The following is a 25,357-nucleotide window of genomic DNA, read 5'->3' on the forward strand; positions in this document are numbered from 1 at the left end:
CCATGGAACAATAGATTAAATTCAGATTTTTGACAGTTTGTTGGTAAATACATATACTTAGGAAAAGTACATCGTGCAGCTGTGTTTGCAGAGGTATACTGCTTGTCAGTTAAAATCAGATGTTATTTAGAAAAGAATCTCTACGTTATGAAATTTAAAGGGTGTCCTAAGATAAAAGTTTATTTTGAAATAGAAGTAAGCCTCATCATTGAAGTGTCTCTGTGAGCTCACCGACCATATTGACAAAAAATAAATTAAAAAAAAAAAAAAAACCCTATGCTTTTTCCCTATTGAACTGACTTCATAAAGTACCATGAAGGAATAGTTTTTGTGACTGGTATCTCATAACAATTACTTGGTAAAGAGTCGTAACACTTTATGAACAAGTAGATGGCACAGCATGAAAAAATACCCATTTTACACACACACACAGCTTAGTAGTGAACACATTTTATTAATTGAAGTTCTACTTGAACTGACATTTTTAAACTTTGGTATTCATCCAACTTTACCTCTTTCATCTCTTTTTTTAAGGTATAAAACTTTTATCTGCTTTTTAAAATGAGATCCTTTTAAAAAACATTGCTAGCAGTCAGTTTTCATCAATCAAATTCTGTATTTTTTATCAGTTGTCTCCTAAAAAAAATTGGTGTCTTGGATTATATTTAGTACCTCTAGGAAATGTGATCACTTAACGGAATTTTAAAGAGTATGAAACAATTTGTTATGAGCTTCATCCATGGTAGGCACTGACTGCAAATAAGATACTTTTATGAAAAGTCCATTTTCTTCCAATACATGATGGTAGACTGAATTATTACTCCAACTCTTCACCCCTACTCCCACTGCTACCAGTTCCCAAGAGGACTGTGTGTTCCTTTGCCACATTCATTACCCTGCAGTGTCCCCTCCCACAGTAGTTGGAGTATATTTTCTTATCCCAGTGATGCTGGGATTGACCATGTAACTTGTGTTGGCCGATGGAAGCACTGAAAAGGCATCAGGTTTCTACTTGTCCTCTTGTGCCTCAGGCATCACCATGTGATAGACATCCTTTACCTAGTTGTCCTGGGAAAAGAGTAGGAGTGAAGCAGAGCCATCCCAGTTGACATACAGGACTGTGAGAACAAATGACTTGTTTTAAGCTGCTGAATTTTAGGTATTTTGTTACACACTGTTCTTGTGGCCATATGTAACTGATACACTCGTGACCACCCTCCCTAACAAGCACCACTGAAGGAATTTCTGCAGTGTGTTTTCACTTTTGGTAGGTGCTTCAAGTGACCCCCTTCCACAAAGTATGAAAGAAAGTAGCTTTTAGAAGACAGGAGACCTGTGTTCTGGCCTTTTCTTGGCTAACAAGTCACATGATCTTCAGTAAATCCCTTAATCTTTCTGTGCTTCACTTGTAAAGATAGTAATACTTTGATACCTAAAGGCTGAGGCCTTAGATTTTTTGATATCTAGATCCAGATTTTGTGACTTAAATACACAGTTTTATGAAATGAAGCCGTATCATTCGTTAAGGACAGTCCAAGTCCATTACTTGTTACAGCTGCACAACAAGTTAGTGTCTTTGAACTGCAGGGGTCCTGAAACAGGAATTGGGAGACTTGGGAGGTCAAGGGAGGAACACCCCCTGGGTAAGGGCCAAGGGCAGACACTGAACTAAGATTTGGGGAACCAAGATGAACAAAACACTTTGGTGTTTATAATAGGATCTGAGATCAGAAGAATTAGCAGGAGGAGATACAGTTTTATGAACCTTGCATCTGACCCTTTTCTAAGTCTATATGCTTTCTTAAACTCCTCCTATCTCAGAAGAATATGGGTGTCTTTTGACAAGAATATTATGTAGCAAAACATCATCATTATAGTGACATAGCTGATTCCAGATTCACTTGCTCTTTTTTGTCTTTTTGATTATGGTTCCTGATAAGAAATGTGCACATGACACATGTGTTCAGGTCAAACAAGCTTAATTATTTTGCCAGCTCCTATCACCCCTTGCTCCAAAGGTCAGATACCAAAGGCTCTTCGCTGAAGGAAAAGATTTACCCATCTTCCCAGGCTGGTGTAACACAGACGTACGCTTACAGATGATGTTTTTCTATATATTTATTCATCCACCATTACATTTTGAGACGAGGAATTGCCACACAGTCAGGGAGACTGGGGAATAGAGGCTTTTAGCTGGGTGGCAAACTGCCCAGATGAAAATGAGCAGAAAGGGAGAATGGGGATTGGGAAGCAATTAACCATTTCTGCCACAGTGATGAATCTCTGTGTTTTGCTCCTGAATTTATGGCACTATAAAAAGCTTGCTTTTTGCTGACCTAAATTCCCATTTACTCAACATGTTTATTCTTTCAGATTGCAGCAGTTCATGTGGGAACACACCCTAAGGTGCTATGTACTTATCCAGCATAGGTACATCTTTCCACACTGGGTATCTATAAGAGTTGCCTCATCAAAACAGTCATGTAGGTTTAGGGTTTTAAAAGTCTGTCTGTAGCACACTGCAGACATTTAGCTATGTGGTTTTATTTAAGATCATCTGCATACTGCTAGGAACAAAAGGAGGTGACCTATGGTCATTTAATAAATAGGCATTATGAATGCTAAAGGCTGCCATGTATGTTGGCAGATCATAAGCCAATGAACTGCTGAGTTTATAACTAAATTCTGGAATAATTTTACAGTTGGACCCACCATAGACAATTTTGAAGAACTGTTTTTTTCCCCTAATTGCTCGGAGACTTCTACAAAAGAATCCTAAGATGTTACACCTTTCACACATTCTCTGGGTTAGTCTTGTGAAGTTAATGGCTTGGGACAGAAATGTCAAATTACAAGCAGTGAAGTTATTATAGGAATAAGCTCTAGGGAACTCTCAACATAGGACAGAGTTAGAAAAGTTTTCAGGACACCATGAAGCACAGCCTTGGGAAAGAAGATACCATATAACAATGCTGAAAATCAGTAGCAGACTGGATTTCACAGTTGCTCTATACACATGGAGATGGGCTGAGCCCTGCTAACGGAAATGTGACTCTTGTTCTAGATCAATGGAGTTGCCCTGAGCAACAGTTGTAAATTAATTAATACTATCTTACATTTATTAGAGTTCTTTCACATACATCAGTTCTGGTTCTGTATTGTTATTTAAAGATCACAGATAAGGAAATCAAGGTTCCTTGCCTTTGCCAAGATCATAAAGACACCAACCAGCTACCTTGGTGTTACCGAAAAGGAATCAGCCTGCCTGTTCCCAGAGAGCCTATTGAAAGCACCAGGTACCAGAGACCCAGTCCCTTGTTTAGTTAAGTTTTATTAGCCTGTATCTTTTATGACCCTGAACCCCAATTTTTATCTCTCTTGTTTTTGGTTCTCTGCACTGAATTTCAGTGATAACTCAGTCCGTTGCCCCCATGGACTGTGGTGCTGGACCTTCTCTCTTGCTTCCCAGCCCAGCCTCAGTGAGCACCAAGCTTTGGACCTTTTGTATCTGTTACAGCGTTGGCTACAAAATAATTAAGTGAAATAGCTAAGTACTAACCCAAGTCACACACACCAAACCTGGTGTTTTTGCTGATTTATCATACTTTTCCAAGTCAACAATATGATTGTCATTACTATTATGAACAAAAGTGTGACTTAAAACAGATTTTGATTCACAGATAAAGGCAAATAATTATGCATTTACATGTAATTTAACTTTAACGTCATGCCATTGCATTTTAAGTCTTATAGTCTTTTTCTTCTTCAAAGTAATATTTTAAATGTTTTTGAAATCAAGTTGTGATCAGAGCCAAAGACTGCATTCACTTAATCATTCATGTAGTTACTGATCACAATTTTTTTTAGTCAATTGCAAGAAATAAAGGCTATCTTGTATACTATTGTATAGATGTTCATGATTAATTCTATCAGTTTCCTATTATTGAATATGTAGATTGTTTTCTTCTCTTTTAACTGTAAATAATGCTGTACTGGTATATCTGTAAGATAAATTCCTACAACTTGAACTGCTGGTTCACAGGGCATATGCATTTGTATTTTTTAAAGGAATGTATTTTATTTTATTCTGAGATGGGACATAAATTCTTCTTTTATTCTTGTTTGTGCTATAAATAATAAATGAATTCAAAAGGAAAACAAAAGGGTAATAGTGAAAATATTACCAGTTCTATCTTTTTTTGATAAGCAACCACTGTTACCAGCTCCCTGAATATCCTTACAGAGATAATCTATGTGAACACAAATATGTATGTATATTAGGAATTAGAAAATTCCTCTTTTTTGGGAATATTTATGTTTTCTTCTGTACTGTACTTGTGAGAGCCCAAAGGGTCTTGCTAAGACGCTCATTGAAAGAGAAATCCTCAGGCTCTTATGTCACCCTTCATGTTAGGAGGGCACTTCAGTATTGTTTCATCATTCAGTGTCTGACATACATCATAATTATGGGAGATCCTACCTCTAAAAGTTGTGTTTCTATTGATCTTCACTGTATCTGTCTATTCACTCTGGAGGGAAGGAAGGCCGGGCTAGAGGGAGCTACACTGCCCTTGTCCACAGTTCTTAAAACATTATCCAGTCCAGACTGTTCTCTATGCCAGAGACTATACCATATCACAAAATCTGCCTTTCCTTTCTCCCATAGTAAGAATTTAAACTGGGTGCATGATTGCAGAGCTAGGAACTATGTTTCGTAAGCTCTCTTCTGGTGGGTGTGATCATGTGACTGAGTTACCACTTATGGTGTCAGAGAGGAAGTGGGGCATGTAAGCTACTACTTTAATTGTTTACTCTGCATTTCTGTTCATTCTTTCTCCACAAACTGGCACATAGATACATCCTCAAGCTTTGAATATGTGGAATAGTCCAATGATGTGGTGAGCAGCAAGACAGAAGGAACTTGGGTCTCTGCATGATTGTGTGAAGCACAGATGTCCCACCGATCTTTGTTGCTCAACTTGGGTGGTTACGTGGGAGAGAAATAAATGTGTGCCTTCTTTAAGCCACTGTCTTTACAGAGTTTGTTACAGAGCTCATCCTGTACCTTGACTAGTTCAGCTCCATGCCTGGTTATCAGCAGGCAGCCTAGGGTTCCTTTGTCTTCTGCTGTGTCCCATGTAAATGTCTCATTTTGGTGGAGCACAAAATAATTCTACTGTTTTTGTGCGTGCATGTTTGAAAATACCTTTATTTGGCCCTTCTACTAGATGGATAGTTTGATTAGGCATGTAATTCTAGTTGGGAAATAATTTCCCTTCAGAGTTTAGAAGTTACTGCCATTTTCTTTGCTATTCTAGGAAAAGTTTATTTTGATTTATAATTTTTCTCTCTTTATTGAGGGTTTTAATATCCCCTTTATTTTGGTAAGGGTATGAAATTTCTCAGCATGAAATTTCTCAGTATGAAATTTTAGTGTGCATCTATTTCCATCCGCTGTGTTTGGCATTCAGTGGGCCCTCTCAGTGTGACCTTTAATCCTTACAGAATTGCCTTGAATTATTTGATGGGTGATTTTCTCCTGTTTTCTCAGTTCTTTCCTTTGTAACTGCTGTTTGGTTGTTTTGTTTGTTTATTTGTTTGTTTGTTTGTTTTTGGATGTTGAACCTCTTAGTTGCTCCTGTTTTTTTTCTTTTCCTCTTTTTACCTCTTTGTCTTTTTGCTCTGTTCTCTATGAGACTTCCTCAAATTAACCTTCCAACCCATCTGTTAATGTATTTCATTTCTGCCATGAAGTTTTTAATTTCCAAGATCTACTTTTCTGTTCTTCGTATGCTATTCCTTTCTTATTATTCCCTGACATGACCGTGGACGCCATCCCTATATTTGGGAGGATGTCAATAATAGTTGCTTTCCTTTTGTTTTCTTTTTTTATCCTTATTGATTATGCTTGTTTTGATTGCTGTCTTCCTGTTAGTTTTCCTTAGATATTTGTAGATCCTTTCTTATCTGCTTACAGAATAAGAATTTCAAAGCTGATTGAATGCTCTGAGTAGGGGAATGTGGCTTGCAGATTTATAGTTTCACAGTGGGGTGGTCTTGACAGATCATTAGCTGCCAACCTCAGATTTCAGTTTTTTAATACATTTCTTCTTGGGCTGATCTGGTGTCCCAGAGAAGGGTCTCCTAGCCCCCAGCCTAGAGATTTGGCTGTCAGAATTCTGGGAAGTGATGAGAGGATGGGGGTGGGGCTGGTGGTTCCAGCATTCAACAATCATTATTTATTCTCTACTTAGTGTCCCTGTTTTTGTTAAGTTTCCCAGGCCCACAACTGTGCTAAGTATGCCTAGCCCAGAGATTCTCCTTTTAAAACTTTTCTGAAGAATAATCTTTCATATTTCTTTTGGGGTAGGGGAGGTACACTTACTCTATGGACTGGAGTATAGAAGGACATCAAGAATTTTGAAAGATTCCTAGACAACTTTTACCATATTCTCTTTATTTTATTCTTTCCCCACCTAGTGTTCCCTTCACTCCTGTTTCCAGAAATAGCAGAAACCCCTGGCATTGCCAGCGTCTGAGCCTTTTGAGAACTCTTTAGTATAAAGTCAGATTGTTTCTAACTGCTCTGCAGACTTAGGAGATGGCTATAGAAGATCTACTTAATCAGTGGCCATTTTCCTATATGATTTTTTGTTTAAAAAATCAGTAGCTATTTTCCTGTCATTTTTGAGAGAGTATATGTTTTTGGTTTGTTTTAGGTTTTGTTTTGTTTTGTTTTGTTTTAAGGTCTCATTTGATTCTACTTCAAGTAGCAATGAATTTAGATGTGTTTTTTCAATCTACCATTTTAATCTGGAGCTCTGATGAGTGCTTTTATTAGTCATTTACTTTTCTCTTAGACTAGCAGAGAAGGTTTAAAATGATTTACCTTCCCTTACATACATTCTTCTATGAAGAAAAAAAACGAAATTTTATTATGAAAACTGATGGAGAGTATTAAGAAATAGTTATATTCTCTTATTCAGGGAATTAATTTAGGCCCAGAAGAATGCAGTGAATGGGAATGATAAAATCTTAATCTCCAACAATTTTCAGAATCTACTGTTTCATATTCCATTTATTTAAAAGGACAGAACTTGTGCCAAACATGTACTTGGGATAAAATATGAAACTAAAACGCTGACAGCAATCGCCAAAAACAGAAACTCATTCACAGAAAAATGATATAAAAGAAGTTAATCAGAGGGATCAAAACTCAGAAAATGGATTTGTTTGCAGGCAGTAGTACATCTGCAGGTGACAAAATTGTAACAAGGTCTAAAGATACTGAAAATTCTCTGTTCGTTACTAATTGGCCTTGTGCCAGTATATATCCAAGTGAAAGAGAACCTAATCTATTTATTTTACTACTTTTGTCTAAATTTTGTGTCTACATTAGTATTGGCCCCAAAGTGCTTCTCTTTTTAAATTTCATGTTGAATTCACTAAATCACTAACCAATGGAAATAAACATTCCATATCCCCTTGCAGCTTTGAAATGAGAGGTTTCCATGGCATTCAGAATTATCTGGCTCTGTGAAAACCATTAAAAAGCCTGAGAGATAGAGAGGCTGTAATTTTAATCACTCAGGTCCAATATAATCAGCTGTCCAACTACTCGTCAGTTCAAACTGCAGCTTTACTCCACTGCCTCCTTGCTTCTGAGGTGCCTCTCTGAGGATCAGTCACATCTGCCAGGGCAGAGAGGGAGGATGAATGAACTAGATTCTGGTTTGCAAGCCAACTGTCCTGCACAGAATGAGATCATTTCTAACAGAGGAGCTGGTGGGGCCTCTGACATATACAGGGTGTTAGCTGTTGGCATATTTGAAGTGGGCTCTGGGGGCGTGTTTCTGCACAGAGAAACCTTACCTGGGATCCATTTATAGTTTCATTCTGGATGCATGAAGCACCAATGAAGTGTGGTTCTTCATGATCAAACTCTTTCTAAAGTTACATAAATGATTCCCATGGTCATACTGTAGGACCCAGTAGAATCCATACTACATGCTCTCAATCCCCCTTTCCTGTGAGTGTTGTTTCACAAGATCTGACTCCTTGGACATTGAAGGCAGATAAAGGGTACTTGAAAAAGACTGCCCTTAGGAGCCCAATACATTTTGGTGGGATATTTATAATATTCAGAGCACAGAGACATAGATTATGCCATTTAGAGACATTTTTAACCCAGATCTACCATAGTGCTTTGTGTTTTTAAGTGCTTCAAGGTTATTCATGACAGGTAGTATCTATTTCCAACAGTCTTAGAACAGTTTTGACTAATCCCAGGCTGGCACCATCTGAAATGAAAAATAAAAACAGCCTATACCTTTCGCCATAGTAATCTGCTCTTCTAGGTTGTCCAGGATTAGTTAAAGAATCTTACTTTGTCTCTCGTGCAGATTGGCTTTTCCCTCTGGCATCTCTCTCTTTTTTTTTTTTATTGAAGTATAGTTGATTTACAATGTTGTGTTAGTTTTTTGTGTACAGCATAGTGATTCAGTTTTATTTATATATATATATATATATATATATATATATATTTTTTTTTTTTTTTCTTTTTCACATTCTTTTTCATTATAGGTTAATACAAGATAGGGAATGTAGTTCCCTGTGCTGTACAGTAAGACCTTGTTGTTGATCTGCTTTACATATAGTAGTTTGTATCTGCTAATCTAAACTCCTAATTTATAGCTACCCTCCCCTTTCCCCTTTGGTAACCATATGTTTGTTTTCTGTGTCTGTGAGTCTTTTTCTGTTTTGTAAATAAGTTCATTTGTGTCATTTTTTTAGATTCCGCGTATAAGTGATATCACATGATATTTGTCTTTCTCTGTCTTTCTCTGTCTGACTTACTTCACTGAGTGTGAATATTTCTAGGTCCATCCATGTTGCTGCAAATGGCATTATTTCATTCTTTTTTTTGTGGCTGAGTAATATCCTATTGTGTGTGTGTGTATATATATATATATATATGTACACTATACACACCACATCTTCTTTATCCATTCATCTGTCTGTGGACATTTAAGTTGCTTCCATACTTGGCTATTATAAATAGTGCTGCTATGAACATTGGGGTGCATGTATCTTTTCAAATTAGAGTTTTCTCCAGATATATGCCCAGGAGTAGGATTGCTGGATCATATGGTAAGTCTATTTTTCGTCTTTCAAGCAATCTCCATACTGTTTTCCATAGTGACTGCACCAAATTACCAACAGTGTAGGAGGGTTCCTTTTTTTCCACACCCTCTCCAGCATTTATTGGTTATGGACTTTTTCATGACAACTATTCTGACCTGTGTGAGGTGGTACCTCATTGTAGTTTTGATTTGCATTTTTCTAATAATTAGCAATATTGAGTATTTTTTCATGTGCCTATTGGCCATCTGTATGTCTTCTATGGAGAAATGTCTATTTAGGTCTTCCACCCATTTTTGGATCCTCTGGCATCTCATAAAGTTTTTATGGACATGGGAAGGGCCTTGAGAAAGCAGAGCTGTGATGACTGGTTTGTTTACACTGTTTCTCATCATGTCCTGTCTGGGTTTTTTCTCCCTTCTCTCATTTATCCCAAATCCCCAAATGCCCTTAAACTCTTTCTACCTCTTCATCCCTGAGTTTCTTAAGAAATGACCTGTTAAATTTGTTACTGATGAGTAGTTGTACTGTATTTCCTATTAATGTTAGCATTCTGGCAAAGAGTAATGTAAGAAAAAAAAGTGGATCCAAGGGAATGCTCCTCTTGCTGTGGCATTTCAGATGTCAGTAAAAAGCTGGAGGAAGAATCTGAGGGAGGGTGGGTGGGTGGGTAGGTTGGGCAGAAGGGTATTCTTTGTCTTCTTGAAGTTTCTGCCTACCCTCTCAGAAACATATCGAGGTATTGGTTGGATTTCCTGATAAAACACCATGAAAAGAGATGGTGACTTGAGGGAAGTGCCTAAGTGGGAACTTTTTTTCCTCTCAGCATTTTCTGCTTGAAGAACAGCTCTAGGTTTTGCAGAATAAATTAAATTGATAGTAGAATAAGTAGGCCAGACAGGTGCACTTCAAATTAAATAAAAATCATAAGCCAGTATATTCTGCTTTCATTCTGACACTCAAAGCTCTTCTCCCTTTATATTAATCACTTAGCAATTCTTAGAAGTCAGCATTATATGGGCAAAATACTGTTCATTAACCAACTCTTTACAGAGAGAATGTATGTGAACTGATTTCCTGTAAAAAGGAAAGTTATTATTGGAACTTGAAGATCCTATGTTACAGTAAGACTTACTTTGAAAAATACTTCACAATACAGCTTGGAAAACTCTCCATTATACAGAGAAGACGATAGAGTCTCCAAGATGGTAAATCATTTGTCTAAACTCATAAAATGTATTCAGCAGAGCTTTGATTAGATTTTCTTCCCCTGTCAGCGTTCTTCCCATTGCTCTGTGCTGCTACTTCTGTGCAATAACAGTATCCCACACACCTTTCAGTTGGTTTGATGTGAATCACGAAGTAAATTTCACAAAAAGAAAGAGACAAGAAATCTTCGAATCATTCATTAGGCAGGTTATGAAAATTCAAAATATTAAAGCACTGGAAAATTCTACGTTCTCCAACATTTTATCTTGAATAATTTCAAGCCTGTAGAAAAGTTAAAGAAATAGTACCCCAAAAACCTGTAAACCACTTACTTAGATTTGCTGATTGTTAAAATTTTGTCATATTTGCTTGCTGTTTCTCTATTTACATACATACATTTACTGAAGTGCTTGAAAATAAATTGCAGGCATCATGACACTTTTCTCCTAAATGCTTTCTAAGAGTAAGATTTAATAATAATTTTCTTATAAAATCAAAATACATTAATGAAATAGAACACATTGCTATAACCTGTGTGAGGGGGTACCTCATTGTGGTTTTGATTAGTATTTCTCCAATAATTAGCAATATTGAGTATTTTTTCATTTGCCTATATATAAAATATATAATACCTATTAACAACTTGTAGTTTAAAGTAAAATTAATCTAGGTAGTTCCCCTACATTTTTCTGTTTCCATAACATTGACTGTTGTATAGAGACCAGCTTGGTGCTTTTTTTTTTTTTCCAACTTCCAATAATTTGGATTTATCTGATTGTTTCCTTATGATTAGAGCCTGCTTAAAAATTTGGGGCAAAATATCAAATGCATGATATTATGTCTTTCACAGTGCATCAGCTTTTTAAAGGTCACTTTCCTGATTTATAAATACTCTGTTTTACAGTGATAATTTGAGGCTATGTGAGTACGTCTTCCTGAACAAATTTCCATTCAGTGGTTTGAGCATTCATTAATGATGAATTAGTTATCATATTGGTAGTTGCAAAACTGTGATTTTATAATTTATCTTTTCTTATACATTTATCAGTTTACATTCTTCTGTAAAGACTAACTTTCCCTCATTAGTGAGGACTTACAAATTTTTTCCATTCAATGTGTTGTAATCTATTATTAAATACTGTTTTTTTTTTTTTTAATATTGGGATTGTTAAATACAAGCTTTTACAAAAGAGTTCCTGTGTCCTCATGACAGCTCTTCATCAGTGTTTTTGCACCTCCTTAGTTTCTGGTACAAAGCGTTATTTTGAAAATTACTTTGAAAATTTCCTGTCTGGTATCTGGTATTAGCTCCAAAGGGTCCTGATTCCTTTTAGTGAGGAATTGTGTTTAGAAATCTGTATAACTTTTTCACATCTTTTGTACAGAAGAGATAGGATTAAAAAATCTGATCTTTTTATCTTACATATTTTGCTTAAAAATATATCCCAGCAGTTACTGTTCTCAGTATCACTGTTCTCAGAAAGCCTGTTCTTAGAGATGGTTCTTATTCTTATACACAGCTGAATAATATACGATGTACCATAGTTTTTCTCCTATGTTTGGGCTTTAAGGTTGTTTCCATTATTTTTCTGTCACAAATAACACTAAAATGAGTAAACGTATGCATACGCATTTTTATATTATTGAAGTTACATATCAGGGTAGAGTCATAACAGTGGGATTTCGAGGTCAACAGATAAATACATATGTAGTTGTTAGATATTCCCACGGTCACCTTCATAGGGGTTTGCACAGTTTCTTATCCTCCCCCTAGAATGTAAGAGAGTGCTGCTTCTTTACAATCTAACCACAAAATATGTAGCCAGGCTTCAGAATTTTTGCTAATTGAATGGTATCAGTGTGGTTTAAGTGCAAATTTCTTTAATTTGGGTGAAGTGCAGCCTTTTTTCACATATGTAAGATGTCTTTATGTGTGTTTATAATTAATTGTTAGTCTCTTTTTCCAATTTTCCGTCAAGTTTTTGTCTTTCCCACTTTAAGAGTTCTGTATGTATTAGAGATGTCTTTAACAAGTGATATATTTTAAATATTTTTTCTAGTTTGGCAGTTCTCTTTTGTCTTTCCTTATAGTTTTTTTCATGCAACATTGTTTTAAGGTTGCATTCATCAGTCTTTTAAAACTGCATCTGGGTTTCTTGCATCCATGTTATAAAAATGAAATCACGTGTATCTCCTCCTAGGATTTATGTTTTCAGTTTTTTACCATTAAATCTCTGATCCATTTGAAGTTTATTCTGGTGTTTGATGTGAAGTGTGCATCCAGTTTTATCTTTTTCCAAGTGGCTAACCAGTATTTCTCACATCATTTATTTAAAAGTCTAGTTTTCCTTCAGTGATTTAAAATAACATCTTTATCATATGTTGAATTTCTATATGTTTTGGGGTCCATTTCCGGATTTTTCATATGTCAATTTATGCATGTATGAGTATTATGCCACTTTAATTATAGATAATTTCTAGTATGTTTTAATCTCTTGTAAGATTAGTTCTAGAGTTTGCCTATCTATCCTTACATGTTTATTTTTACAATGAAATCATGATTAATTTGCCCAGATCCAGAAAAAAAGGTGATATTTTTATTTAGATTATATTAAGTTCATATATAAACTTAGGGAGATTGCTGTTTTCTGTTCAAGAACAAGGCATGTATTTCTTATTTCTTGCAGAAGTGTTTTCTGATTTCCTTATGTAAGTGTTACACATTTCTTGTTAAGTTTACTCCCAAAGTTTTTTTGTTGCTATTTAAATGAGATTTTTTTCTGCTGTTGTAACTTCTAATTGATTATTGTCGTATAAATGAAGGCTTTTAATTCTTGTATATTAATATTATATACTTCTTAGTGAATTTATTGAGTGATATTTACCATTGATTGAGTTCTCCTGTGGTAATGTTACAGCATCTTCAAAGTGATCAGCTTACCTCTTCATTTCCAATCCTTTTTCTTCTAATTACTTTTTTTCTGATTTAACTGCATTGGTCAATGCCCAAGTACAATGTTAAATAGAGATGGACATAGTGGGTATGCTTACTTTGTTCCTTACTTTAGTAAGAATGACTGTTGTTTCCCCATTAAATAAGATACAGACATTAAATCTTAAGTTCTCTAGCTATAGCGCCATGTCTATCTCCATGTCCATTTCCACCTCCACCTCTGTCCCTGTACCTGTCAGTATTGTCATCATCATCTCCATTCTAGATGGACACATAACATCCAGGGTAGGATTATAAAATCATGCTTAACACAAAGTATAGGACCTACACAGTACTAAAATTATTAATAACTAAAACAGTGTAGACAGTAGCAAAATGCAGGTTCTTACCTTGGAATGATCTCAGACAGTCAACACAGTTCCCCCAAATGTCCTTGCCCTCCCTCACAGGAATATCTTCTGCTCTGGATTTAGCATGCAAAGTTTTAAGCAATGTGTATGCAGCATTACTTAAACAGAGAGCCCTTTCAGCAGAACACACTCATTTTGTGTCCCTTTAGATACACCGCTTGTGTGATATTTTCTAATAAATAATGCCTTATAAATCCATATCTGAGTTGATATAAAATGAGCAATCATTCTAGTAAAAGGTCTATCCTATGCAAAGTATTTTGGAGATAAAGACTCTTCATGGTCTTCCTGCTAGTAAATTCCACTAATGTGTTTGTAGAAGGTCAACTTGTATGCAGTGAGGTTTGACTGAATTATTTTTTCCCTTCCTCAGAGGTCTCCAGTAAAAAAAGAAGAATACAGTACAGGCTTGTTGTATATAATTTTGATTTTTGTACAGGACAAGGAAGTATCAATTCCCTGTCATTGAATGTTTCCTAATGGAATAGATGTTGAATTTTTTCAAAGGCCTTTAAGCATCTGTCAAGGTAATTATCTCATTCTTCTCCTTAGATCTCTTACTATAATTTATTATATGAGTGGATTTCTATCATTGAGCCATCTTTGCATTCTTGAAATAAATCGCATGTGTTGATTATGCATTATTATTTATCTGAATGTAGTATGGTGTTTGCTTTTACTTGTGTGTGTGTGTGTGATATCTTATTTAGTTTAGGTATTATTGTTATACTTCATAAAAGAAATTTGGGAGTTTTTCTTCATTTTCTATCCTCTGGAACAATGTTTTAAATGTCTGTTCTTTGAAAACTAGGTGATATTTCCCTGTGAAATCATCTGGGACTTGTGCTTTTTTTGTGGGATAGTAATTTGATACCTTTGTTACTTCTATGGAAAATGGTTTGCTCAAGCTTTCTATCTTGATGGGAGTGAATTTTAGTAAATTGTGTTTTCCTAAATAATTATTTTATATATATATTAAAATTTTTTGTGTAAATTGTATAGTATACTTTGATTATTTTAATTTCTTCTGTTTCATGGCTTTAAATTCATCCCATAGACTCTGGTATACTACGTTGATGTTATCATTACTCTTTAAGAAACAGGAATTTCAGTTTGTATTTCCACTTTCACTCATGAATTACCTTATACAGTGTATACTTCTATAAATCTTGAGGAATTTTCTGATTTTGTTATTAATTTTTGGTTTTATTGCATTGTCATCAAAGAATGTTTTTGTATTTTTATTTGATGTAACTTACTGAAGTTATCTTTACGACTTGGTATTTGGTAAAGAGTTGTGCATGTGCCACTTGTGTTGAAGAAGAAGGAATATGCTCTATTCAGGCTCACTGATATATATTAGAGTATATATTCTAATACTTACCTTACTGGTACTGTTGTATAGGTCTTGTATATCCTTGCCTACTTACTGTCTACTTGATTTGTTTTGGACTGAGAGTTATAACAGTGTCTTCTCTTTTTAGTGAGTTTTTCTCTATTCCTCCTTTACTTCCTTTTAATTTTTGCTTTATGAAAGTGACTGCTGTGTTTCTGGTACATAGATTTTCATGAATATTATATCTTCTTTGCGAATTGCGGCTTTTAGTCTGTCAGAAGAAAATTCAGAGAGATTTACTTGATGTGAACATTTTATTCAGCAAGAAACAAACTGTTCACAAACAAGGAGACTTCATACCAGAAAGTGGCCTGAAGCTCAGAGGCATGTCATTACAAGATGGCTTATAAAGTAAAGAGTAAGTTGTTAAACCTTACAGTGATTAGTTATTACAATGGAGGTTTCCAGGCAGCAGGGGATTGGTTAAAAGTGATTTTTTTCTATCATTTTAGGAAAATGACTTAAATTTCCTTTGTGAATATTAGAGGTATTTACACTAAGTTTCACTTCCATTCACTTATAGTAGCCTATGTAAGTTTCACATATGTAAACTAGATTGAGTTTTGCATATGTGGCTCAACTAGTTTGGTCTGCTTGGGGTATCTTCAAGCTTAATGTCCAGTTTATTTTAACAAATATCATGAACTGTATTTTTTTTAAACATCCAGTGCCTTTTGGTCTGAATTCTAGTCTGTTTGATAGCAGGAAATAGCTCCTGTTTTCTTATTGTTTTCATTTGTCTTTCATACCTTTGCTCATCCCTTTATTTTTAGGCTTTTTGAGTTACTTCATTAGAGGTGGTGTCTATTGCATGCAACATAGAGCTGGGTTTTGCTTTGCAAAAATTCCATGTTCCATTAAATAGACATCTAAGCAATTTTCATTTTGTCTTAAGGCAGTGGGCTATAAGAAATTACAGGAGTCAGGGAATTATCAATTATGTGCAGTAGGAAGAACACTTTATCTTACATTGCACTGTTTCTATCCCTAGTTACATGTTATGTGGTTGGTTTTAATAGAGTCACTTTAAGGGCGGAGTGAAATTTTTTTTAAGTTTGCATTTTGCAGGAAAATAAGTACCAAAAAGAATGAAAAAGGAATTTGAAACACTTTGCTCTAACTTTTATGTGAATATATTACGGGCTTAAAGCAAGTGTGAATCTCAAAGGATATAAAGTACATAAAACTTGGGAGATCAGGTTCTACTTTCATATTCTCTGTTCACTATCAGTAAATCTTTGGGTAACCACTTACACTCTCTAAACCTCAGTTTCATTATAGAGAAACTGGGGATAAAATTAGCTCTGCTACCTTCTTTTTAAAAATTGTGTACCCATCAAAATATCCATCTTCATTACCCATTTTTCATAAGGCCTCCTTCCCCAGCAGAGATTTGGTCATGTTACTTACCTGGTAAATCTCCTATAATGGCTTTCCTTTGTCTCTATGTGTTTAAATAATTAAAATATTCTATAAAATAATAAATCTACTCACCTTATACTTGTACTATTGTGCTCTACACTTCTGAGCTCTAGTCCTTTGGAAGTAAGCAGTCTCAAAATTTTTCTGTTTTTAGTTTGTGTATGTGTCGGCAGGGGTGGTGCTCATTTACCTTCATTCCTCTGAGTAATATAAACATACTGCTCTTTCCTGTTGCTTCTCCAATATGAAAAATGAGGATTAACTCAAATTGCATCTTTCCTTCCATTCCCAATATTTAATGGTTATATTATTTTTTGTTCTTCCTACTTCTAACGTTAAATAACATGCGTATACCTCTCCTTATTGTTCCATCAGCTTTAGGCAGACCATACCTACCCTGTGCCCTCTCATTCCCTCTCTCCACTGCTTCCTCACCGCATCTTCTACTCTGTCAGCTCCACCTGGCATGTATATGGTTATGGCTCACTGTTCACATTCTCCACCAGACTTACTTGTTTATGGAAAGTCATAGGAGGAGATCAACTTTAAGAGAGTGAGCTCAAATGAACAGGATTTATGTTAGTCTTATTTTTATTTTGGGAATATACTCCAATTACCTTACCTTTTCTGGGTTCTAATATCATCCTTGTGCTCTTCAAAGGAGCATGAACCTTGCATCAAGGTTAAATAGATTATTTTCATTTAAAATCCACCTTTGTAGCTTTTTTCATTTTTGAACCCTGAGTTTCTTACATTTCTGTTTTCTTGTTGGGAGAGATTACTTTTATCATTTCCCAAATATCTTCCAACATTTTTCAGGTTTACTGACTGACTCCATTCTCCTTCTTGGAGATTTTCTTTTAGGAGCTTCACTTCCTCTTATAACTTGACCCATTCAAGGCTGATATTGAACTAGGACATACCAGTACAACTGTACTCATTTTTAAAACAGTGAAATATTTATGTGTCAGAAGCAAAATATTTTAACAGTATCTCTAACAAAATTAATTAGTAACATAAAGTTACATGTAAATGCATTAATTCAAATGTCATCATAGGATGCTGTGATGACCATTGTTAAGTGGGCTTTCTTTTGGTCACAGCAGCATCTGAGATGCTACCTGTCCCTTAGTCCAGGTAGGCAGCATAGCATTCTTTACATTGCACTCTGTGGTTTAGGCTAATCATTGATTTTTATATTCTAAATAATTTTATGTATTGTGTGTTAGTATCATAATCCTTGCACAAAGTTGTTTGTGAATTGTTTTGATATTTGTAAAATCAATAATTAATCATGAAATATTATCACTTCTTGGCCTTTTGACTAAGATCAAGTGTAATCATGAAATACTAAAACTATCTTTTTCCCCTTTTTTACCTCCTGGGTTGGTGCCACCATTTCATTTCATTTCACTGTCTGATTTTCCTTTTATTTTCATAGAGTACACCTGAGGTCTTCATTCAAAAAATGAATAGATGACAAAATCACATCTGAAAATAAATTTATTAAACAGTGAAACTTAATTGACAGTTGAGCTGAGCACAGAGTCACAGCTAAATTTTTTTTTCATACTCTGAAGGTATCACTTCATCATTTTTTAGCATCCATTATTGCTTATCCTCTTAACAGATCCAGATTGTTTACCTAACTCTGTTTTAGGTGCTGATGCTAATCTGATACTGATTGCTTTGTTGATGACATTGCTCAATGGGCCCTTTCAATGTAAATATTATGGCTCTGAGATATTTTCTTACATTACTCATTTGATGATTTTCTTCCCTCTATTTTCTTGCTTCTTTCTTTTAGATTCCCTAATAGTTGAATGATGAAGTGATGTTCTGTCTCTCATGGTGCTACATTTCTCAATATTTTAGCTTTGTTTCAGTTTTTAATTCACATGCTGAGAAATATCTTCCATGCAACTATCCTGTTTTCTATTAAATTTTTCATTTTGGAAATCATTACTTCTAACTGATTTTCTCATTGTTCTCTTTCCACTGCACTGTAAAGAGATAAGCAGTAGTCCCCTTACATGGTACCTGAATTTGAAACGTAGATCAAGGACATTTTCTATTGAAATACATTTAATTTCAGAAATGTGAGACATTTTTAACTCTATCATGATAGCTTTGGAATATCTGAAGGAAAATGTAGGAGGCAACTTTAATAAATTGTATTTAATAATTCTGCACATAACTTTTTGTTTATTGTGGGAGAATCATAATTATGTGTTAAATATTATGATCCTCAAGTAAGAATAGTTTATCTTTACCTAATTTTTTTTCCATCCTGTTTACATTAATCTGCATCACTATTTTGCAATAAAGTAAGATCAATCAATTGGGGAGAATAGTAACCTTTTCTAATATATGTTTGTTGCAATTGTTTTAATTAAATCCAAATCACATACCAGAATTCAAAATGACAGGTACCAGAGCCATCCTAGCCAAAGGCCATATGCAGTCCACATTTTCTTCTCATTGTTAAATTTTGGCATTCTAATGTCTCTCTCCTTTCTTTGCCCCGAAAAGTCATTGTTCTTTGATGGGCCTCCTGCAATCGATGAAATAAGTGCACTAAAAAAGTCTATTAGATAAGAAACCAACCTCTTGACTCCTCTGATTCACAGAGAATGTTAACAGGAAAGTTCACAAAAAAGTAATACCATTAATCTTGGCCTCAAATGCCTCAGGACCCACCACAGCCTGCCAAAGGTCATCGTAAAGAACATACATCGCAGTACCATCTGATGTCTCTTTATAGCCTGTTAAGTAGAAGTGGTTACTTGTTCCAGTTGAGCCACAAATTCAATTCCCTGCAGTAATTTGAGATGAATTTCTTTACTGTTCCCTTGTATTTTCCCCAGTCAATCTGTCATTTAGGACCGAGCAAAAGGGAATAGTTTGTGTAGCTGGATGCCTGGACACATTTAAAACGAGGCAATGTATGTGATTATTCCTCCACCAGCTGTGAAGTTGTCTGGCCTACAAAAGATAATACTGTTACTTGGAACCATGAATTCTGCCACCAGATGAAAACCACGCTAGCCGTCTGATGAACCTCAGGAGAGACAGAAAAATCTTTCATCCCCAAGGTCTTTGAAGTGTAACAGAAACATTTACTGAAGGCATAGGTTCCTTTGCATTGTCTCAAGAAGAAAGGTATCTTTCTTGAGGACAAAGATGAGGCTGGTTTGTCTGTGGCACTATGGTCTTTCACATAGCAGCTGAAAAACTCACATTGCTGGGGCTGGGGTGGGGGCAAGGAGTAAGAGAACCCTGACAAGAATCAGTGTCTGTGTTTCACAACTCTAGAAACAAAATGTGTTATCTTTCATTCAGTGATAAAGTGAGAGATTAAACTGCTGCTGCTCCCTTCTCCTCTCTTCATCTGGGTTCAAAGTAATTACGGTTTTAGGTCAGATCTATGGTATAATAAACTTAGACTTTCTCTTACCTACGGAGCCAGGCATTCAGGCCTGTGCTCTGATGAGAAATGCTTATCATGTTATATATTTACTTTTTAAATGATTGTATACATTTCAGATTTAGAGATTTCTTCCCCAAGAGTTTGCTGTCCATGATTCGCAGGTAAAACTGCAGTCGTTGGCTACTGGAGCATCCAAATATCACATGAAAACCTGGATGCAGGGACTATTCAAACAGATGATCTGGACACATTGTCACTACAGACACACTGACTGCATTGAATGTTTCTACCTCACCACACTGGCCAGTCTAGATGCCCTGATAGGCCTGACCCAGTAGTTCATCCCAAGCATTTAGTATGTATGTACCCCTCATACCAATCACCATCTCAGCCGGATCTGACAGCGCTGCTTTTGGGGAATAAGTTGAAGCTAAGATTGCGTAAAATTTCCAGCAGGCCAACTTCTCTCCTGTAGTTATATATTTAAAAAAAAAAAAATTGGTTCTCAATCACTCTAGGCTCTGAATGCAAAACATCCAGGAATCACAAAAACAATATCTGTTTTTCTTTTCTTTTATGAAGATTGCTGCCTGTAGGACTCTGGCAAGTAGTGTTTGGCTTGAGACATGAATACAGTCCAGAGTGTTTATTTACTCAGTCTTTCAGAAGTCAGTCCTGGAAGGTCTACAACTTGAAGCATCACAAAGATGCCTTCTCTTTTAAACATGACCTATTTTAACCTGAGTATAAGAACTGGATATTTTGATGGAATCTCCTTCTGTAAATTATGCTTAGCAATGGAAAATTATGTGAATCTGTGTCAAAATTTTAATCATCAGACTCGAGTGTGATGTCTTGGAGGAATTATACTGCCAGCTGTGTCTTTAATGAAATATGTTAATGCAGTCATTTGATTGATAATTACAGTCATCTCTCTTGGTATAATTTATAGTTAATACAGGTGGCCCAGGTGAAGCAGTTTGAGTAACAATTCCTTTCCGTTTGCTGCAGCATCTCTGCATTCCCTGGGTATGGAAGGAGTCAAAGGACACCTGTCGTACCTTCCACAGCCTCACCTGTGGAACACTGACTGCTTTGCGCGTAACATGTTTGATGTTACATTTAACATGTTTGATCAGTTTTAGCTGTGATAGTTATGGTTTTAGGCTCCTATGAAATGGAAGGTCATTTTAAAATGAAAGATAATTTGTTTTATCTGAGAAAGAACCGACACAGTGTTTTCATTAAAGGCCTTCTTTTTCTTTTTTCTTTATCTGAATGGGTACTGTTCCTGTCATGCTGCCATCGTTACTCAGCTTGCTCTCAAACTCAGGTGTGGGCATGCACGTATCCTTTGAATATAAGAGCCAATATCAGCTGCCTAAGCACTGCCTTTCGCAAAATATGGAGATAAAATGACTTGTCTCCGCTACTGATTTCCCAGGCGAAAGCATAAACACATGCCATAAGTACTCATTCAGAATTGACCTTCACGAAAAACCTCTATGAGTTAATGCCTCATACAGATGCTCTGAATTTAAAGATCAGGTGATTTATAGTAACACAAAAATACTAGACTGTGGTTAAACATTAGAAAGTCATTTATCAGTTCTGTTACACTTATTCTTTCCTATCCTAAGAACAAATGATTTAGTATCATGTTTTTATTCCAACTTCTTCTCTACAATAGGATTTCTAGGATATCTAGTTTAATTTCCACATGTAGCAAGACCTCCCTCACAAGGAATGAGACCTAAGCACATTGAGTGGTATTTTCTATGAAGTTTTGTGACAAACACTGTAATAGAAATTCTGTTACTATAATAGGGATAACAGACACCTTCTAGTTGACAACTCTGATATATTAATGGGAAAATGAATTGTGATTTGGAGTACATTGAGTTAAATCAGCTGTAGATTTGACTTCTGCTTGCTGTGTCACTGTGTATTATTTTCAAACCGTGTAAATGACTAAGAACAACTAAAATTTAAAATGATTTACTATTACACAGTGACAGGAAAAAAGAGAACATGCTTAATGGCACATTAATTAATGCTGGATTCAAACTGAATTCTATGAGAGTCTGCAGAGGCACTGGGGAGTTGGTTTTAGTCTTTGCAACACAGTGAATAAAATAAATTAATGATAAGGCACAGAGAATGCTGTCATCTGTGTCAGTCCATGCTATAGGAAGGCAAGTGCTTATGAAAAAAAATTTCTCTGCAGGCAAAGTAAAACTCATAACTGTCAGCGAAAAGGTAGAAAGGAAGGTAGTATCCTAAGCTTTATGGAAGCTTTTACTCAGAACTCCAAAGTAGAAAATCTTCCCTTCCACGCTTTTCACCCCATGGAGATTATTGAATCCCTATTTTGTGTGTGAAGTTCACTAATGGAGAGGTGCTGAAAAAAGATGGAAATTTAGGCAGTAAGTCCTTTCTTCAGGAGAGAATATACACGTACATGCACAGGCAAACAGAGAACTTCATGAAGGTGCATGTACCTTTAACTGCACACGTAGCTCTGTTTGAGGGCTGTTGGGTGAGAGTCTGGCTATCAGAACCTACTCTAAGACCCCTCCAAGATGCCAGCTCATCTCATTGACCCCCAAATTCCCATAATCTCTTAAAATTTTATAAAAACTGGCCAGCCTTCTCTCCTTTCTGTGGTCATATTCCTGAATTGTAATGTGTCATCCTGTTCTCTTTTCTCCCCCTTTTTTGTGTTTTCTCCTGAAAATCTTCTTGCCCCTGACCTGACACAAGCCCATCCCCTCAGATTCCTCTTTACCAAAGGACCTGTGCTTCTGGCCAGGTGTCTCTACCCAGCTACATGCAGTTCCGTCTGTTGGGGACTTACCGTTCTCCTGTGGTATCTCCATCTCTCTAGAATAAATTCTTCAGAGTTAGTTTGGTGTTAACCCTCATTACTTAAGGGTATAGCTGGGAGTGAGAAGCAACTAATACAAAAATAAATGCTTGTGGGAAAGATGTGCAAAATCCCTTGGAAATGTTAGGCAAATGTCAGTTTATTATTCTAAGCTGAAATGCAAATACATCCCATCTTGATTTCACCTTAACCACTTACTAAAACTTAGTGAAATTATTGGCACGTTAATGGATTTTCTGGCAAGTATTTCCCTCCTTCTATGAAATAACCTAGGCCATTAAATCTTTCAGTAAATGATTGTGAGTCATTTACACAAGTTTAAAGATAATTAAGGCTTTTCTTATACTACATGAATTGCATGGAGATACAGGTATAATTGGCAGTTCAGATATTCCCTGAATGATTCCTCTATAAATTAGGACAGTGATTCCATTTGAACTTTGAAATGGAGAGGAACAAACTTTAAACAATTGTCTTTCTCTAGTTTGAATTTGTAGATTCATATGTTTAGCATTTTGTAAAAATAAAAGCATGAGAAAAGAGCTTAATAGAGAGGAAAATTAAAGAAATATTTGCCCCAGTAGGTTAGCTGTTTTCTTTTCTGCAGCAAATGTATATACTTTTAAAGAGCTTTCTCAGTTTAAACTCATCACATAAAAATTGGAGAATATCATGGAAAGTGATTATTCCTGGAATATATCCCAGGATATTACTTACTAAACTTTTCCTAGGAAAATCTATTTTGATTTAAGCCTAAGCTCTGGGTCAGATTCTTCTAAAGGCGATGAATATGGGGATTATTTACAGGGTAGGACTTTTTAGAAGTTGTTCATACATAAAATGTCCCATCCTTGATGCATAAACCTAAACTGGAACTAAATCTGCAAGGTATTCATGACAATTCATGCAAAGTCAGAATTATGCCAAGAAAGTGCACCCTTGCATACTGAAAATGGAGCTAGCGGAAGTTGCATCAGAATGTGAACAGACTGTGTCACCAAGCACACTGTAGGGTTCAGCCGTCTTTTTTTTTTTTTTTTTTAAAGCAAGACTTTCTGCTCTTTCCACAGTGCTCGGGCTGCAACAAGAACCCGTCGCCTGGGTGCGTCTACTCACATTGGCCTGCTGGGGCCCGAAAACACTGCTGCTGCGCTTAGCGCACCAGTTCATCAGTTCATCTCAGGGGAGGACTCTGGCCGCAACCTGAGCTCCCCAGTGAACTTGGACCTGCCGGTGAGGAGGGCAGAGATAGGAAGGAGACGGGAGGGGTCGGGGTGGAGATCAAGGCCTTCTCAATGAAGAAAGCAATGACACAGTGAAAAACACTGAGATAGACATTGTTTTTACAGCGAAGATAACGACATCTGCTAATGGACAGTTCTGATATATTAATGGGAAAATGAGTTGTGATGTATTGGATTTATATTCCAGCACAAGCTTATGTCATGTTGGATCCATAGCAAGTGGTTCACAAGTGCTACTTGAGCGGCACTGGTCTTACCTGGTAAGTGCACTAGAGTGTGAACACATCACATATGTTTCGTATAATGCTGTATATAAACTTCACTTCCTTGGATGTGTGATTTTCTTAAGCCTCAGTTTCTTCATCTATAAAATGAGGATAATCATATTTTCTTTATGAAATTTTCAGAAGGATTAAAATTTTTTAAATGCATAAATAGCTTTATCCCAGGATCTAGTACATCTTATCACTAAGTGAATGGTGCCTGGGTAAGCTATCTCTTATGTGCTATGTGCCATTCTAACAAAATATATGAGTTAATTATAAAATGGTAACATTTATTTTTATATTTAATTATAAATTTAATTAAAAGAAAACATTTAATTGTACTGAATATACTTTTGAGAAATCAGCGAACAGTTTCTCATGGCAAAATACAGGCTTCAGAAAATATGAACAGGTTCTATTAAGACTTAAAGGTGCTTTTCAAAAAGGAAACATGAGGGTGTGGTATAGCTCAGTGGTAGAGCGCATGCTTAGCATGCACAAGGTCCTGGGTTCAATCCCCAGTACCTCCATTAAAATAAATAAACCTAATTACCTCCCCCCAAAAAATTTTTTAAAAAAAGAATAAACAGAGTCAGAGTGAGTCACCCCTGTATGACGAGTAACTGAGGGGCAATTTGGAGGAAGGAGTGAGAGCATGAATCACCTGTGGGTGTCTTGGAAAAGGAACAGCATCACATAAGGTCCTAATTTTGCAACCTGGAGTTTGACCGCTGCAGATGTTGTCTTTGAGCACTCACGGTGCTCCACTGCAATCTACCATAGATCTAAACTGCTCTTAGTCATCAGTTTTCAATCCTGAGATTCACACTCCAGCACACAGGATTGAAACCTAGTCTTCTACTGAGTCCTCCGTCCCTTCTTTTTTCCACTTACGGAAAGTGGTGGGGAAAACCTGGGAATTCTTAGAGTACTACCAGGAGGGTAGCAGCAAATTTGGAAGATCAATAATCCTTAAACATAATGGTAAAACATACCAGC

At 36.0% G+C, this 25,357-nt stretch overlaps 1 protein-coding gene across 1 annotated transcript in view; it reads left to right on the forward strand.

Annotated features, from left to right (window-relative positions):
* LOC116662698 overlaps positions 1 to 24,414 on the forward strand; it is a 485,265-nt gene extending 460,851 nt beyond the window's left edge. The window contains exons 4-5 of the mRNA XM_032476646.1: positions 3,172 to 3,296; positions 23,919 to 24,414. Of these exons, the coding sequence (XP_032332537.1) occupies positions 3,172 to 3,296; positions 23,919 to 24,147 (354 nt within the window). The 3' untranslated portion in view covers positions 24,148 to 24,414. The remainder of the gene's footprint in view (positions 1 to 3,171; positions 3,297 to 23,918) is intronic.
* The last annotated feature ends 943 nt before the right edge of the window (positions 24,415 to 25,357 follow it).

Source organism: Camelus ferus, chromosome 3 (genome assembly GCF_009834535.1).
Source record: "Camelus ferus isolate YT-003-E chromosome 3, BCGSAC_Cfer_1.0, whole genome shotgun sequence".
Taxonomy (NCBI): domain Eukaryota; kingdom Metazoa; phylum Chordata; class Mammalia; order Artiodactyla; family Camelidae; genus Camelus; species Camelus ferus.